The 16,384-nt window shown below is 42.4% G+C and overlaps 1 protein-coding gene across 2 annotated transcripts in view; it reads left to right on the forward strand.

Moving 5' to 3' along the window:
• Window positions 1-15,883, forward strand: part of EFEMP1 (EGF containing fibulin extracellular matrix protein 1) — a 45,322-nt gene extending 29,439 nt beyond the window's left edge. For both annotated transcript variants that reach the window (XM_058801739.1, XM_058801740.1), the window contains exons 5-11: window positions 3,140-3,262; window positions 6,574-6,693; window positions 9,290-9,409; window positions 10,841-10,960; window positions 12,393-12,516; window positions 12,633-12,828; window positions 14,688-15,883. In XM_058801739.1, coding sequence (XP_058657722.1) covers window positions 3,140-3,262; window positions 6,574-6,693; window positions 9,290-9,409; window positions 10,841-10,960; window positions 12,393-12,516; window positions 12,633-12,828; window positions 14,688-14,846 — 962 coding nt within the window. In that variant the 3' untranslated portion in view covers window positions 14,847-15,883. The remainder of the gene's footprint in view (window positions 1-3,139; window positions 3,263-6,573; window positions 6,694-9,289; window positions 9,410-10,840; window positions 10,961-12,392; window positions 12,517-12,632; window positions 12,829-14,687) is intronic.
• The last annotated feature ends 501 nt before the right edge of the window (window positions 15,884-16,384 follow it).

Below are 16,384 nucleotides of genomic sequence, written 5' to 3' on the forward strand. Positions count from 1 at the left end.
TTCTCTCACCCTCTCCCCAGAGGGACAAGTGTGTGCAGTGGAGAGCCTTGTTTTAATTTCTTTAATTATTATAAATACACATGCACGTAACACATTATTAAACATTCATGCTAGAGAGGAAAGGTCAGATAATTTTATCTTGCTCTCAGGATTAGAGCTGGTGAGATCTGTGGTGTTCCTGTATCACACCCTTGCCCCAGATTGCAGTGTCTTCTCAGAGACCAAATCATGGCCATGGGTGTCTGCACCAGGCAGATACCACAAGTTTGGATTCCCAATGCATTTACTGTTTCTACTTAGGCCCAGGGATTCTGTCAAGAAACAGCAAATGGAATGAGGTGGTAGAATCTAGGGAAGGTCATGTGCTTCCCATACTTGATACAGACTAAAAGCAGGATTTGATGGAACCTCAAAATCACTGTCAGGTCAGAGGGCACTGTGAAAGTCATGATAAATCTAGGAATTTCACAGGTTGGAAAAGTCTGATATCAACAATGGAACAAAGACCTGAGAGTGAATGATTTCCCTACAGGGGGGGACGTAACTAGGAAAACAATCTGGAAACTTGAGTTTGGTCAGACCCTGAAGAACTGCAGATAGACAACCTGCCCACTCAAGAGCCACAAACAAATTGTGGGAATCCCAAATTAATCCCCAGTCCCCAGTGTGGGATGGTGCCATTTCCCATGGGCAGAGAAGTAGGTGTGCCTTGGTAAATAAATAACTCTGCCTCTACCCCATCAGAGAGAAATGGAGCTGCTCTGCCCCATGCCAAGGTAACTCCAATGTTGCTGTTGCTTCCCTCTGATGACTCCCACACCTCCTTTTCTCCAGTAACTCTCTGGACAGCTGGAAACAGACTATTTCTGTAATGGACAGTGATCTGGGTCACACTGAGTGCCAAGAGCTGGAGCCTCCTCTGGCCTCGCTCACAGGCAGAGCTGCAGCACCACTGCTCAGCTCCAGAGCTCCTTCCCATACTCCACAAGGGCTGGGGCTGCAGCACCACTGCTAAATCCACCAGAGCTCCTTCCCATACTCCACAAGGGCTGGGCTGCTCTGGGATTGCACCAACACAATCCACATTTGGCTCTGCTTTCAGCACAGAAATCCTCACTCACTTCCTCACCCCTGTATCAGTCCCAGCAGTAGGACACATCTGTAACTCCTGCAATACTGGAGATGCCAGCACTGAAATGTTTCCAGGTGCTGCTGTTCTCCTCCCACCCTGTTTCCCTCAAACACAACCTTCAGGCCACCAGCCTTGCTCTGCCAGCACGGATTTCCCTGCTCAGGTGGGAGCAGACCCACTCCAAGCATGGCAACCTTACCACCTTCCCTGGGGAAGGCAGGAGGCTGCCTCACTCCCCACACCTTTCACAAACCCACATCTTGGCCAGAACATCAAAACCCTCCAAGGGTTTCCACATGGGGAAACAGCAAGCAGGCAATAATTGTTTTTTTGTCCAGCTGAACTTACCATCAGGAACAGCCAAAAACCATGAGTACAGAAGCAAATTTATGAATCATTTTAGCTTGAGTAGCTTATTATCCAATGCATTTTAACTAATCCATCTTAAAAGGCAACTTCATATTTACTCATATATGAAGCTCCTAAAGATCAAATAAATCTGCTTTGTTCCAGCACAGTATACAACAAAAAGGACTGGAATTGTACAAGTATTTTATTTCCAGCTTTTGTAGGAACCAGGAGCACAAAGCTCATGAGCTTCCTGCAAAGACTTGCCCTGAGCTGCCTGGTGTTGGGGTGGCAGGAGGTAGCCAGACCCAAAAGTCTTCTTCACACCTGGGAATGTGCTTTGCAGTGTCAGGACACAACAGTGAGCTCAGCAAATCCTGCACCAGCACAGCAGCTTCAGGACTGACACTGGGGAGAAATGCAAAGAGTAGCCTAACTTCCCTATAGAATAAAGGGAAGATGTATGGAAAATATTTGGACATTTGGGGAGAGGGCAAACATTGAGAATTAATTCAAACTGTTGATGGTTTGTTTTTTATTGAATCTTGTGGTTGAAATTGTTTTCATTTGTTATGAGAAAGAATCCATCATTTTTTCCAAAGCACCACCCAGAATCTGCCACTGGTGATGTTCTAACATCCCCAGTGCCTATACAAATAGAGAGGTCAGCTGAGATTTGTAAACTAGAGATCATAAGTTTTAAGGAATTTGTTTATTCAGCCTAGAGTCTCCAAATTGTGTACAATGCCAAAATTCAAAAGTCATCTCACTGTACTGTGTCATGTTACAATAAAAAGCTCTCAAGCATTTTGGATGTTCAGATGAGAAAGCAAATTGTAATTCGTTTGTCAGCACATGCAGTTTAATTATAATTAAGTACCTCCAGCAGTCATAATGAGCAGGCAAAAATGAAAATGCTGTTTTTATACTTGTATAAACCTGCATTGAGTGCAAACTAAAAGCTGCCTGAATTACTCTGAAAAGCATCGGGCTAGAACTTGCAGTTTTAGCTGTACTGAGCAAATACAAACACACATCAACTGTTTCCAGAGACTTGAACAGATTGACTGAATTAGGAGAAATTTCATGGGAATGACAAGAGGCAGATCTCTTCCTGATGAGAAGGCCACCACACTCCCAGTTCCAAGTCCCTGTCCAAGGCATGGAGCACGGGAACCATGCAAGAGATCAGCAGAGTCCTTTTAGTACCAGCAAAACAACATATTTCTAACTCCTCTTCTCCTTGAGAAAGAGCTGAACTACATTTGCTGAAATTTTCTGGAGTAATTCAGCATGAAACATCCAACCAGCGTGGGAAAAAAACCAAAGCAAAACAAAACAGGCAAATGATTCAAATATGATGAAGCTGCAAGAAGTTCACAGAAAATTCTAGACTGACAAGTGCAAAATATTAATGGTATTTGACAAACAAATGTTTAAAATAGCCATATCTGAAAATATCTACAAAGGCAGTGTATGAGAATTAAACATTACCAGATTCCTGATAGCTGCAAGTGTTGAGATGACATCTTGGGAGTGCACCTGAACTTTTCTGCTTGCACTCATGGGTAGCTTGAAGATGTGTAAAGTATTTAGCCTGTGGAAATACTCTAAGTAAATGTAATGACTAATATTGCACTTACTTTCTTTCTTATAAAGATATAGATGAATGTGCAACTGGAACCCACACTTGCAGAGCTGACCAAATGTGTGTCAATTTAAGAGGCTCCTTCAGCTGCCAGTGCCTTCCAGGCTACCAGAAACGAGGGGAGCAGTGTGTGGGTAAGTGCTGCTTTCCATTCAATGATTTTCTTTCATTACCCACTGTTACAAACTTCACATTGGTCATAAAGCAGATGGGTATGTGTGGTGTGAAACAGCTGTCTGGCTTCAGAATGTAATGGAAGAGTCACTTTACCACAGTAATTAATCACTAAAACATGGGATGAGGAGCTATTTTAAGGATAATCAACACTTGGAGTTCACAAGCTGAGTTCTGCTAATAGTTCCCATTGTGTGATTGTTTGTGTTGGGGCATTGCCAGTGTCCCAGAGACTGCCACGAGTCCCTGATGGCAGCAAAGCACTTTCCCCTGAGATTCAGCCCCAGGTCCATGGGGCACAGCTCTCCCTCCCCCAGCCCTGCTCCAGGACTGGCTTCCTGAGCACAAATGACAGAGGTGGAAGCTCTGAATGCAGGTTCAGGAGAGCTGCAGCCTCTAAAACCACCAGGCCTTATTGTCCATGCCAAGACAAGCTGTTGGCACCCTTGGGAGCTATGCAAGCATGGCATGGAATTAAATCCAAGTGCAGGGCAAGCACCACATCTCTCCTGTCCCAGCCTCAGGTGGGGACATCACACCAGAGTGCCATCCCCCTGTCCCTGCATCTGACACTCTTTAATCACCATTTCAATGGATAAAATACTTTTAGAACCACTCCAGCCATAAGCCTTGGGTTTGTCAGATAATAAAAACAACTATGAAGGAAGAGACTCACATCTACACATGAGGAGGTGATATTTGAGACAGCCTCCTCTAATACACTGCCTGCATTTTATGCAGCTTAGGAGAAAAGCATTTGGGGTTGGGGTTTTTTCCTCTTCCAGGGACCCTGCATTTCAAAGTGTATAAGAATTCTAAAATTCTTTTTTTTTTTTTTTTTTTTTTTTGTTTAGTTTTTTATTCTTAATCTCTTCTTTTCTTGCTAAGGCTACAGGTAAAAAACTGAGAAGATTTTAGTTCACACCTAGAATAACTTCAATATTCTTATCTCTTTCCTAAGAGACATAGATCAGGCCTCAAACTGTCAGATTGGTGTAAACACAGGTGTATCTGATTTCTCTCAGTTCTCTGTGCAGGAGTAGGATGACTAATTTGGAATGTAGGTAGATGAATAGTGTTGGAAGGTCATGCATTTGTTTTTTTAATATCTGGGGTTTGTTTGGATTTTCTATATAGCAGGTAAATTATATTACTGACATGCAACAGTATTTCTGATATCAAGATCCTTAGTCCTAAATGACAGGAAACAGGACAGAAGTGAGAAGAAATGGGAGTGATAGACCCTTATACCTAAATGTGAACACATTTGTGCATCTAAATCCATCCATGAAGAGGTTGGGAAAGTGAAATTTCCCTTCTCCTATTTAGGTCAAAACCAAGAATAACACCTGTGTTACATATTACACACTGACCTAAATTACAAGTACATCCCAACAGTTAGTAGTGTCAGCATTTCAGAATAAAGCCTGTCTTTAGAGATTTTATAACAACTTAGCCAGAAAATGTTCTTGGGGCCAGATCTTGATAGAGGTTCTCCATATGGGAGGAAATGTTTCTCAAATTTGAAAGAAATTTTTCCAGACTATTTTGGCTTGAAGGTAGAAGGAGAAAAAGAGACATTTTTAACAATTGGTTGATTTTAATCTAAATTCACTAACAATTTCTGACTTTTTTTTATAATTTTTTCTTTTTAATTTGCTTGTTCACATATTGCCAAATGAGTCTTTTCTGAAATGCATGACTGCAGGGAGAATGAATTGTTTTCCAGCATCACTTGAAACAGATTTGGCCCAATTGATCAGATGAATCTCAGCCCTTAGATCTGCCCTTGTGCCTAATCCCACAAGGAAAACTCCCACTGAATAAGAGCCAAATCCTGAAAGCATTTTTGTGTATAAATGTACCAATGCATTGCTCATATGTAGAATCCTATTTTTTTAAAGTTACTTATAAGAGCTTAGTCCTGTAAAAGTCAAGCATGGAAATCTACTGTGCCTCCTTAATTTATTCCATTTCCACTTCCAAATTTCTCTCTGCAACAAGAGTTCCAGTGACAATTGCTACTGTATGGATAGCCAGGAATTTTCCAGCAGAAGCCTTTTCATTCAGAATCATCCAAAACACTCCACTAAGTTCAGCCCTAGATTTGACAAAGAAAGGGTTAACTTGTAAAGATTATTTTTTTCACTTGATATTAAAACAAACACTGTCCTCATTATATTTAAAAAAAAAAAATCTTGGCCTCTTTTTAAACACATCTATGGTGGAAACAGCTGGAGGTAGGAAATGCAAGATCTGGCATGGATGTGGGAAGTGCCTTTCTTTGTTCCAGTGAATACTGCTCTGATTTGTGTGAGTGTTGATCCTTTGAAATGTCCCACTGTGTACAAGCCCAGAGCACAGCGTTGGGTTTCTTCACCGAGCTCCAGCTACCAGAGCTCAAGGCAGCCACCACACACACAAAAATGGAATAATAAAGCATGTTTTCCAGGCAAAGCCAGAGCCACTGTCTCCTCCAGAAGCCTTTTAAAATGCAGAGGGGTGAGGGAATGGGGTGGTGCACGCAGGTGAAAGCCCTGCTCGGATGCACAGCAGGAATGCTGACTCTTGGAAAGGCAGACTGCTCCACCTCAAAAGCAGGGCTGACCTGCAAGGAGAGGCTGTGCAAGGCTCTCAGTGCCTGGGATGCACAGCCAGGTGTGCTGCTGGGTGGGAAGGGATCCAGGACAGGCAGCCAGGGGAATGGGAGCAATGGGAAACCCTTGGAGAGCAAGGCAGGGTCTGGGGATCCCTGTGGAAGCACAATCACCTGTTTCCTTTTCAGGCCCATTAATTCTCTATCCTTGCCATTCCACTGCACTTGCACAGAAAATCTGGACTGTTCCTAATGGAGCTGAAAAGATTTAGTACGTGCCAGGAGTGCTGCATGCGAGTTTTTGGGAAAATGAGCTCCAAGCCACATTGGCTGTGTTGGTGAGCACCGTGCCTGATCCTGAGGGATCAGAGAAAGCTGAACAAAACACTGAGTTTTACCTCCACAAAATAAACCAGACCAAGCACTACTGCAGGACTGAGTCAATAAAATAAAGTTGGAATGCACAGTGAAGACAAGGAGCATAAAAGCTTGTTACAAAACAGTCACCTACAGGAAAAGTTCAAGTGTATCTTGTAATATCCAGGGAAGCAGTGCCCAGCTCACATAAGCTTTCCTCTTGCTTTTAACTAAGTGCAATTAACTTTCCTCAGACACAAGAACAGCAGGGAGGTGCTGTGCTTCCATGTGAACTAACCAGTGTTTTCGGTGCCCCAGACATCGACGAGTGCACCCTGCCCCCGTACTGCCACCACCGCTGCGTGAACACGCCCGGCTCCTACTACTGCCAGTGCAACACTGGCTTCCAGCTGGCATCCAACAACCACACCTGCGTGGGTAAGCACTGCTGGGCACTCCCCAACAGCCCCCAGACACCAGCACACACCTGCCAGGCACACACTGAAAGGAAAGCAACACCAACCAGGAAAAGACTGAGCACTGAGAGGCTCCTCTGCGAGTCAGCCAAGAGTTACAGGAGGGGTGGAGAAAAATTGAGAGTTTTCTTGAATGTCTTATTTTGTTGGCATAGCAGATTTCCAAGGAATATCTAAAGCCTTATATTCAGTATTTAATCCTAGACTGAATTATTCTTTCAGTTCTGCTTTATTATTTCCTGATATTATTCCCAGTTCACACGACACAGGCCAGAACTGGGAATTAAAGGAATCCTACACCTCTGCAGTTAGGGGCAATTTTCAGAGTCACATTTTATGAAAAATCCTTTCCTTAGGATTTTTCCTCCTGAGAAGCTGAGAGGCCTCAGGAACAAAATGTAAACAATGATTATCTGCTGCTGTGGAATGCAACAGGTGGATCTGTAATTGGTCTCATGGTTATTTCTAATTAATGGCCAATCACAGCCCAGCTGTCTGGACTGTCTCAGTCACAAGCCTCTGCTATCATTCCCTTTCTATTCTTAGCCAGTCTTCTGCTGAAATCCTTTCTTCTATTCTTTTAGTATAGCTTTAATATAATATATATCATAAAATAATAAATCAAGCCTCCTAAAATATAGAGTCAACATTCTTATCTCTTCCTTCATCCTAAGATCCCTGCAAGCACCATCACAGGTAATTTACCTCAGCACATGGTAAAGAAAGCCTTTAGGACACATTTGAATATCTAGAAAAAGTTAAAAATTGAAACAAGTGCTGCTAAGAGTGACCTTTCAGCTGTGATGTTGCCCTTAGAAATAAAATACTAAGGGAAGCTGCACAGTAAAGCTTTAAGACTGATGTCCAGTTTGAAATCATAACATCTGTTCTAGAAGGATGAGAGTGATAACAAAAGGTAGCTCTGTCTGCAGAAGCACAAAGAGAATGGCTATAAAATCAAGAGACTGGTGATGGAGATGGTCAGCTCTTTTCGTGTATGTAAACTCTATACTTTTATATATTATATAGTTTTGTATTTTATACAATACATTTTTCTATGTATTATATACATAGAGAAATCAGGCTGTGTTTTCCAGCTTCCACCATCCCTTCCAAGCATTGCCAACCCTCACCAAGCACCCTGGCACACTGCACAGCTCTGCACTGAGACAGGAATTGCTTGGTTCTCACCAAATCACAGGATTTTAAAATTTGCCCATGGACGCAACAGAACCAGGTGACAAAAGTCACTGCCTTGTCCCTTTCCATGGCTCAAATGGAAGGTGGATCCTCTCAGCACTTGACCAAACCCCCCTCTCCTGGCTTTCCAGCCTCATCAGGCACATTTCTACCAGGTAAAGGGGAGGAAAGCTTAAGGAGAAGATTTATGAATGGATGATTGCTGCATCAAGACAAACTCCCATCTGCCCCAGCAGCACTTGACAGCTGTAGCTCTTACATTTGTGTCACGACTTCTGCCTCTATTGAAAATGGGTCAATATTTCTTGGGAAACGAACAGAACTGGGGCTTTGGTCACCAAATTCATTCCTCCTGGTAGTATTGGAGGAGGAATGATGTACATCCTTTGCAATGCTGCCAGAAATTAACTCAGAGGGAAAAAAAAAAAAGACTTTGTGATGAGTTTTCCCTGTTATCATTCATTTTCAGGACTAGGAGGTTGATTATGCAGAGAATTCATATCCTCTTCACTGGCTGCAGTTTTCTGAGTGCCTCATCTTTGTCAGTTTTTAGGTGTATCTGTAAATTTACAGTGTTGCTGACATTTATAAGCCATGAACTCAAAGGTTTTTCTCCAAGCACTGCTCTCTGCTCATGGAGATATCTGATAAACACAAACATGAATTGAAAATATTCAGGATGGAAATAAAAGGGAAAACATTAAAATCCACAGACTGACAGGAGCAGCAGTTAATCAACAGTCTGTGCCAAACAAGGGCTATAGATTCCAGAGGTGATTAGACTTATATAAACTTCCCATTAAAAATTGCTTCTCTTCTCATACCAGTGTCCTCAAAATGTTCTTGGGATGGGCAACACCATGGAAAATGTAGCACAGAAAAATACCTTCCCCCAATATGGTCTAGGCCTTAGAGCTCTGCAGAACTCTACTGGCCTCAAAGGCTCATGTTATAATTGCAATGGAATTTAAAAGAACAAATTTTCAGAGTAATAAATAGCTCAAATAAATCTTAACCACTGCATGCTGAGAGGTCTTATCAGTATGTGTTCCTTATATCAATTATTTATAGAGACTTGGCATTTCATACCTGAAAAAAAGGCACTGGAATGTGCAGCTTAATAGCCACATTAAACATTTTTGGGAGAATTCATCACACATTAGAATAACTCTCATTCCTGGAAAAATACTGGTTTTTACATGGAATGTAAAGCACAGATCTAACATTGCTCCAGTGTCTGCAGATCCACATTGATAGAGCCAACTGAGCTTCTGCTGAGCAACAGGCCCAGTCTAAGGACTAATCCACCAAGCCTAATTACCACCTACATGAGAAAAATATCTCCTTTTTCCTTTCAGACATAAATGAATGTGATGCCAACAACCCATGTGCACAGCAGTGCTACAATATCCTGGGTTCTTTCATTTGCCAGTGCAATCCAGGCTTTGAGCTAAGCAGTGACAGAATCAACTGTGAAGGTGAGACTTTTCTTTGTCTTGGAAAAGAAAATTTTGTTGTTTTTATTTGCACTGAAGCCTTTCTGTGAACTAAGGGACAGAATAGAAGTGGAGACAATCTGTGGGTAGAGTTTGTAGTCAAAACCCTAAGGATATTTATTTTTTATGGTACAAAGGAGGCTAATTTACACTTGAGTAGCTGCAGCTGCTCTCAGGTACAGGTAGGAATGGGTCTCTCCATAGCAAGTGCATAACAGGACACAGATTCCTGCACTTCAGATCCCAAGTGGGAAGAAAGATTTCTGAACCCTGATTGCACAAACTCCCTGGAATTGTGGGTGGTCTAATGCTGATGATCATTAAATGAATTGGAAAGGAATGCACAGCAAAAACAAGGGCAATTTTGTGTGTTGTTAGGCTCCTCCGAAAACAAAACCTCCAATTCCTGATTTAAGGGGCCCACAAGTGTGCTTTTGAGGTGCTTTGCAGCCTGTGTACACAAACAGCATGCCCCCTGTACAATTACACAATCAACACTTTATTTCCTCTGCCAGAGGCACCACAGGGGTGCCCTAATCTCCTCTTGGACACATGATGACCTCACCCTTAGAGCCCACAGCCTTTCTACCAGCCTTGCAGGCAGAGAGGTCCCTGCTTCAGCTCTGCCCTCCCCAGTGAGCTGGGAGAGCTGCTACAGATGCTCCCTCTGTTTAACCTAATCTTGGGTTAATAATTATAATAATAATAGGTTAACCAAGCTGCTTACCCTAATCCCATTTGAACAGAGCAGGGAACAGAACAAGGACACCCCTGAGCCCAGCCCAAGAGCTGGGCTCAGCTCAGAGGTAGGAGGAGGGAGGTCTGTGCTTGCCAAGCCAAGCCCTCCTCTTGATGGGTTTAAACTCATTTCCTGTTGATGGCATGCACTGTTCAGTTCTGTTTCACACCAGGCCTCCCTCACGAGGGACTGATGGATACACAAGGATAAAGAAGCAGGGGAATGGTATCCACTGATTATTATTAGAAGGCAAAAAAAAAAAAAAAAAAAATCTTTCTCTCTTTCCCAGAGAGCTACTCCATGAGTGTAGGGCACAAGTACAAAGGCAACATTTTTTGCCTTACTAACTAATCTCACAGCTGTGGGTTTTTTCCTCAAAGTCATCACATTTTGGAATACTGCAAGTATACACAATTTCAAGAGTTATTTTCCCAAATCTGTTCTGAAGTCTAATTTAGCTTCTGCTTCCTCAAATCCAAACTTCTTTTGGAGGGTTACTGACAAAATCCCAGCAGAGCTAACCCTTCCATTCTCAAAGTATTAAGCAGCACATTTCAGCTTTTGGATAGCTCTTTTTAGATACTTTTTTCCCCAAGCATTAAGCTATTACATTTAGTTCTGCAACAAGGTAAATTTCAAAAGCCAATAACACAAAGCTCTTTTGCTCTCTGCAGACACTGACGAATGCAGAACCTCAAGTTACTTATGTCAGTACCAGTGTGTCAACGAGCCAGGGAAGTTCTCCTGCGTGTGCCCTGAAGGGTACCAGGTAGTAGGAGGCAGGACATGCCAAGGTAAGTGCCCTCCCCTTGGCAGGCTCAGCCCTGAGTTTTTTACACCACTTCAGGCTAAGGGTGATTGCTGGATAAATGGTTGTACTGCCTGACAGGATTACTGTGGTGATAGCAGAAGATATGTTGATAAAGCACTTGATGATTCATTAAATATCTTTTAATCTCATTTGAATCCTTTAGCTCAAACTCCAAGTCCTTTGGATTCCTAAGACAAAATTTCAGTTTTTGCAGCCCTCAGGTAAAGCTTGGCTTGGATGTCAAGGTAGTGGCTCTAAATTTGAGATCAACATCCCTGAATAAATCCAGGTCATGAAACATGGATTTATATCATGTTTCTTTTCAGAGAGATTCCTAAATCCAGTCACAGTAAAAATTAAAGATATGTTTCTTCTGATAAAGGAGAAAAAAATGCAAGCCTTCAGCAGCTTAGATAATTTGTGTGTAGAAAAATAAACATTCTGGCCAGGTGCCACCAAATGCTAGGATTTTCAAGTTTGTGGTTTTTTCTCAGTGATGCTAAAAGTCTCTGCATCTTTTTAGAATACACTGTTCTGCAATATTCTAAGTGCAAGAACTATTGCTTCTGTAATGCAGAACCAGGCTGAACAGAAAATATTTTTAGAAATAAAGAGGTGTGATAATTAGGGCCAGAAAACATGAGAAAATAACTCTTCTTTATGAGAATTTGTCTTACAAAATCCTGCTTAACTTCTTTTCCTTCTGAAGAACAACAGCTGACACTGAGCATTGCAGAATGGTTGATTTAAGCATATAAAAACCTATTTGTGCCTTCCAAGAGATTACATTTGGATAAAGCCTTTCTGTGCCTGTATGAAATTTAGGAGACCTTGTGGGTAGACAGTGGGGCTCTGGCACTGACAGGAAATAGAGCATTAATGCAGTGCAAGGCTCACAGTCTCCACCTCCCTTCAGGGGTCTTTTCTCAGGCAAAAGAAACTCTACTTTGCACAATACATGAGTTTTCACTATTTCTTCTAAAGCTATTTTGGTGAAAATGTAGCCATTAATGAAGCACTTTAGAGCATGAAGCCCAGGTTATAATAACTGAGAAGCCACAAAAGGCAGGCAATCACAATTCTTCCTTGAGACCTTTTTCCTCTGTCTCCAGGACACCTTTGGCTGTAAAATCATTCTTTGCTAATTATAAACTTGACAGCCCTTCCACAGTTGCATTATATATGATTAATGTGCATCTCCAGTCAGCTAAAAACATTCAGTCTTGCTTAACACCCAATAAGCAAGTTTATTCCACTTCTGCACAGAGAAATGCAGACCTTTATAGCCAGGTCCCAGAAAACAACACAAGGACATGGAAAGCTGATGGGTTTCAACAGACAAACAGATTTTTTTGTAGTACCTTTGTAGCAACCCTGTTTCCATCTGCTTTGACACAGCATCTCCTTCCTCCTAGATATAAATGAGTGTGAGACCACTAATGAATGCAGAGAGGATGAAATCTGCTGGAATTACCATGGAGGGTTCCGTTGTTACCCCAGAAATCCTTGTCAAGAGCCCTACATCCTTACCTCGGAGAAGTAAGGGAAAACTGAAATCTTGTGTTTTAGGCTCATCCTGAAGAAGGGCCATGAAGGAATGAAGAGAACTTTGTGTTTTAATGCCTTTTGCTGTGCTCTCCCCTGTCTGTGTGCAGCCGCTGCGTGTGCCCGGTGTCCAACGCCATTTGCCGGGAGCTGCCCTACTCGGTGGTGTACAAGTACATGAGCATCCGCTCCGACAGGACCGTGCCCTCCGACATCTTCCAGATCCAGGCCACCAGCATCTACCCCAACACCATCAACACCTTCAGGATCAAGTCTGGCAATGAGAACGGAGAGTTCTACCTGAGGGTGAGTCCTGGGGGCACTCAGACCCTGCCTCCACACTGCCCCATCCTTGTGACAACCCCAAAGGTCCCCAGAAGGCTTCCACAACACCCCTAAGTTCAGCAGCTTTTGCTGCTTCCTTACCAAGTGTGCTCTGTTTCCAGTTTTTAACAAGCCTTTAACTCTTCTACCTGAAAACCCTAAATGGTGACTCCAACTCTCAGGAATATTTAGTAATCCTGGGACAGCCATGTCAGAGTCACACAAAATAACTCCCTGCCTTCCCCTCTCTGTACCAACATGTCAGATAAATCTGAGGACACAGATAAATCTAGGACATAATTATAGAAAGATTCCTTTTACAGTTACATGAATTACAATTCTTATTTTACAAAATAAGAAATCAATAACAGCATTCTAGAAATCCGTGCCCCATCCCAAGCTAAGCTCAGGGCAACTTACAGTGCTGTTGAGACATGATTAAACCTTCATTTCCCATAGGAAAAACCAAGGAAGTTCAAAATACTTGGGATAGCAGTATTTCCTGTTAGTGGGATACATTCAAGTAGATACACATGAATGGAAGCATCTAGAATATCTGCTTTCTAAGCAGATGTTTTTGGGGTTTTTGGGAAGAAATCTCATTTTCCTGAACGCCTATAATATTTACAAATTCCTGGGAAATCCTTCCTTCATATATGGCTTTACACTCACTAAAACAGATTCAGCACAAAAACCTTCTATCAGAAATACAGTAATTGGGAGGTTTTCATGTTTGATTATTTTCCTTCCAATCAGGAGATTATGGGCTTTTGATAGTACAGCAAGTGTACCAAGTTGTGGTATTGCCATTTACACCACATTTACCCAAGGTGGGAATAGGGAACTACTCATCCACATATCATTTGTTGTGACATAACAAATCCAGGGGAAAACACTGGATTACAGGTTACACATCAAAACCCCCTAACTACCCCCAAAATACAAACAGCTACTTGCTTAAAATAAAAACAAGATCACTGCAGGTCCCACTTGGGTTAGACCCCAGTGTGGCCCTCAGACTGACCCTTGGAGTTCTCACCTCCTGTTGCCACCCAACAAGAAATCACAGGCCTTAAATAAGGAAGCACCTGTTTATCCTGCCAGGGGACTGTGGTAAACAAAAGCTTACTTGGAAGTTAGTCCTACTGTTGTAGTAAAATGCTGAGCTGGCTCCTGGATGCAGCAGATGGGTTGGATTCATCTGAGCACCCAACTCACATGACATGGGAAGAAAATATTTGTGGTAGGCAAAGAGAGAGATGGAGCTGACCCATCTGGAAAAGGCAAAACTGTTGGACAAACCAACAGCATAACACCAGATTGGGAAAAGAGCTTTGAAGCAAAACAAGATGGGGATAGCAATAGGCACACACCAGTAACAAAAACTCCTAGTGTTTACAAGGACAGCACAACTTCTGGAGCATGAGCCACAAGACAGAGTTTTGAGTTTCCCTCCACTAAACAAACTACCTCACTGTTAAAGACATTAGAGCTCTTGTTTCACTTGTTCTCCATTTTAAAACCTGGTAGATGGAGTTAAAACAAAAACCATCTTGGGATAGATTACCACTTCCCACATCCTCTGGGGTAGTCAGCATAACCAGGAACAGATTTTGCAGCACAGTTTATTCCTGTGGGGCTCAGTCAGGTGGAGCTTTCCCTGCAGCACAGCCAGGTATGAGATTAGCCATGGCCCTTTGGAAGTGTTAAAAGTGCCCTTGCCTGGTGCAGGCCTGTGCTGAGGCAGAGCCGTGAGGGAGGGGGCACCGCACGGAGCCGTGGCACAGCAGCAGGAGTTGCTGTGGGCTGGGCTGAGCCGGGCTGTGCTGTTGTTGTTGCAGCAAACCAGCACGGTGAGCGCCATGCTGGTGCTGGTGAAGTCGCTGTCGGGCCCCAGGGAGCACATCGTGGACCTGGAGATGCTGACAGTGAACAGCCTGAACTACCGCACGAGCTCGGTGCTGCGGCTAACCATCATCGTGGGCCCCTACGCCTTCTAGCGCCCGCAGCCACCCCGCACCAAAGAATAGTACCCAAAACAAAGCACTATTGTTATTTATAGATTTTTGCTCTCTTTTTTAAAAGAACTTGTTTAGTAAGTTGATCTGTTATTCGCACGTTACACCTGTAATTCCGAATTAGTAGATGTGTTCCATAGTATAACATGGGCATTGTCACTTTCTGTATAAAGATTTAAATCTTTTTTTATTACCTTCCTTGGACTAGATACATACTATGCTTTTATATGAGAACTGTATGTTCATACTATCCTGTAAAGCTTCACACACCCTTCCTAGCCAAATAGGTCATGCAATTTAAAAGTGATCTTCTGTTTTGTTTTTATTTTAAATTCTAATGCAGCTACACTGAATCTCAAAAAAGAAAAAAATTATGTAGTACGAATGATACACAAAGTAACAGTTATCCGATAAGCTAAAATATATTTCTTATTTTTAACTACTTTGTAACAAAAGGCAACAGTAAATAAAAATCTATTTCTGTAGACATTTATGTGCTATCACAGTTGGATTTTCTAATCTGGGTTGGAGGTAAAGTGACATTGTGAGAAATGCTTTGCATCAGGTTTTTGTATGCAGATTGTGTTAACCATACCATGGAATAACATTACGCTCTCTCCAAGAAAAATAGACCATAGGAAGAAAATATCCCCAACAAAGAAACTCCAAATGGGAAATCACCAGGCAGGGCACAAATGTCCATGAGAACACTGTTGGTAGTTACTGCTCAGAAGGAGGCAGCATTTTCAGACTGAAGTTAACATATTATTTTCCAGAAATATTATGTTGTATACTAAGAATTGAGTGCATTTTCTTATTAAGTTATATCATTTTCAAGCACTCAGTCCTGTTCTTGCTCTTACAACTCAGATGTATCATGTACAGTGTTCATAAAATTTATTTCTAATTCAAGAACTAATAACATCTTTTGTAATATGTAAAATCTTATTTCTTGTTTAAAATGTAGTAGTTAATCCTTTGATGTACAAAATTTTTAATAAAGATCTTACCATATTGTATTTGGTCTCTTTAGAGGTAGCTTGTTACTACTGCTGTTATTGTCACATACTGTGGGAGTTGGCAAAGCCGTGTTGAGGTCTGAACAGTCAGGGGGATCCAGATCTCAGCCTGTACAGGATGAGTTCTTGGAAGACTCACAACACAATTCCTTTGTAGAAGAACGAGCCTGCTGCCTATTGAGATTTAGTTTTACTGACAGCAAAAGTTCAGAGCAAAACTTTGAGCAGGCCACAACCACTGTGGCTGAGGGCAACACATCCCCCTGCCTGGGCAGACTGCAGAGCAGGACCCCATTATCCAATGATCATTCCTGCAGGAAGTCATTTGTGGCTTTAAACAAACATTTCATCTGCCAAAAGGCTCAGAGCACGTGGCTGCAGCACAGGCCAGGAAATGGTGCTGGTGCTGGGTCACATTCTCTGCCTGGGGCCCAAAGCAGTGGGGTGAGACCCCCAGCACTCCTCATCCCTTCCAGCAGGGAGGCGCTCCCCAGGACAAGT

This window comes from Ammospiza caudacuta, chromosome 3, assembly GCF_027887145.1.
Source record: "Ammospiza caudacuta isolate bAmmCau1 chromosome 3, bAmmCau1.pri, whole genome shotgun sequence".
NCBI classification, from domain to species: Eukaryota; Metazoa; Chordata; class Aves; order Passeriformes; family Passerellidae; genus Ammospiza; species Ammospiza caudacuta.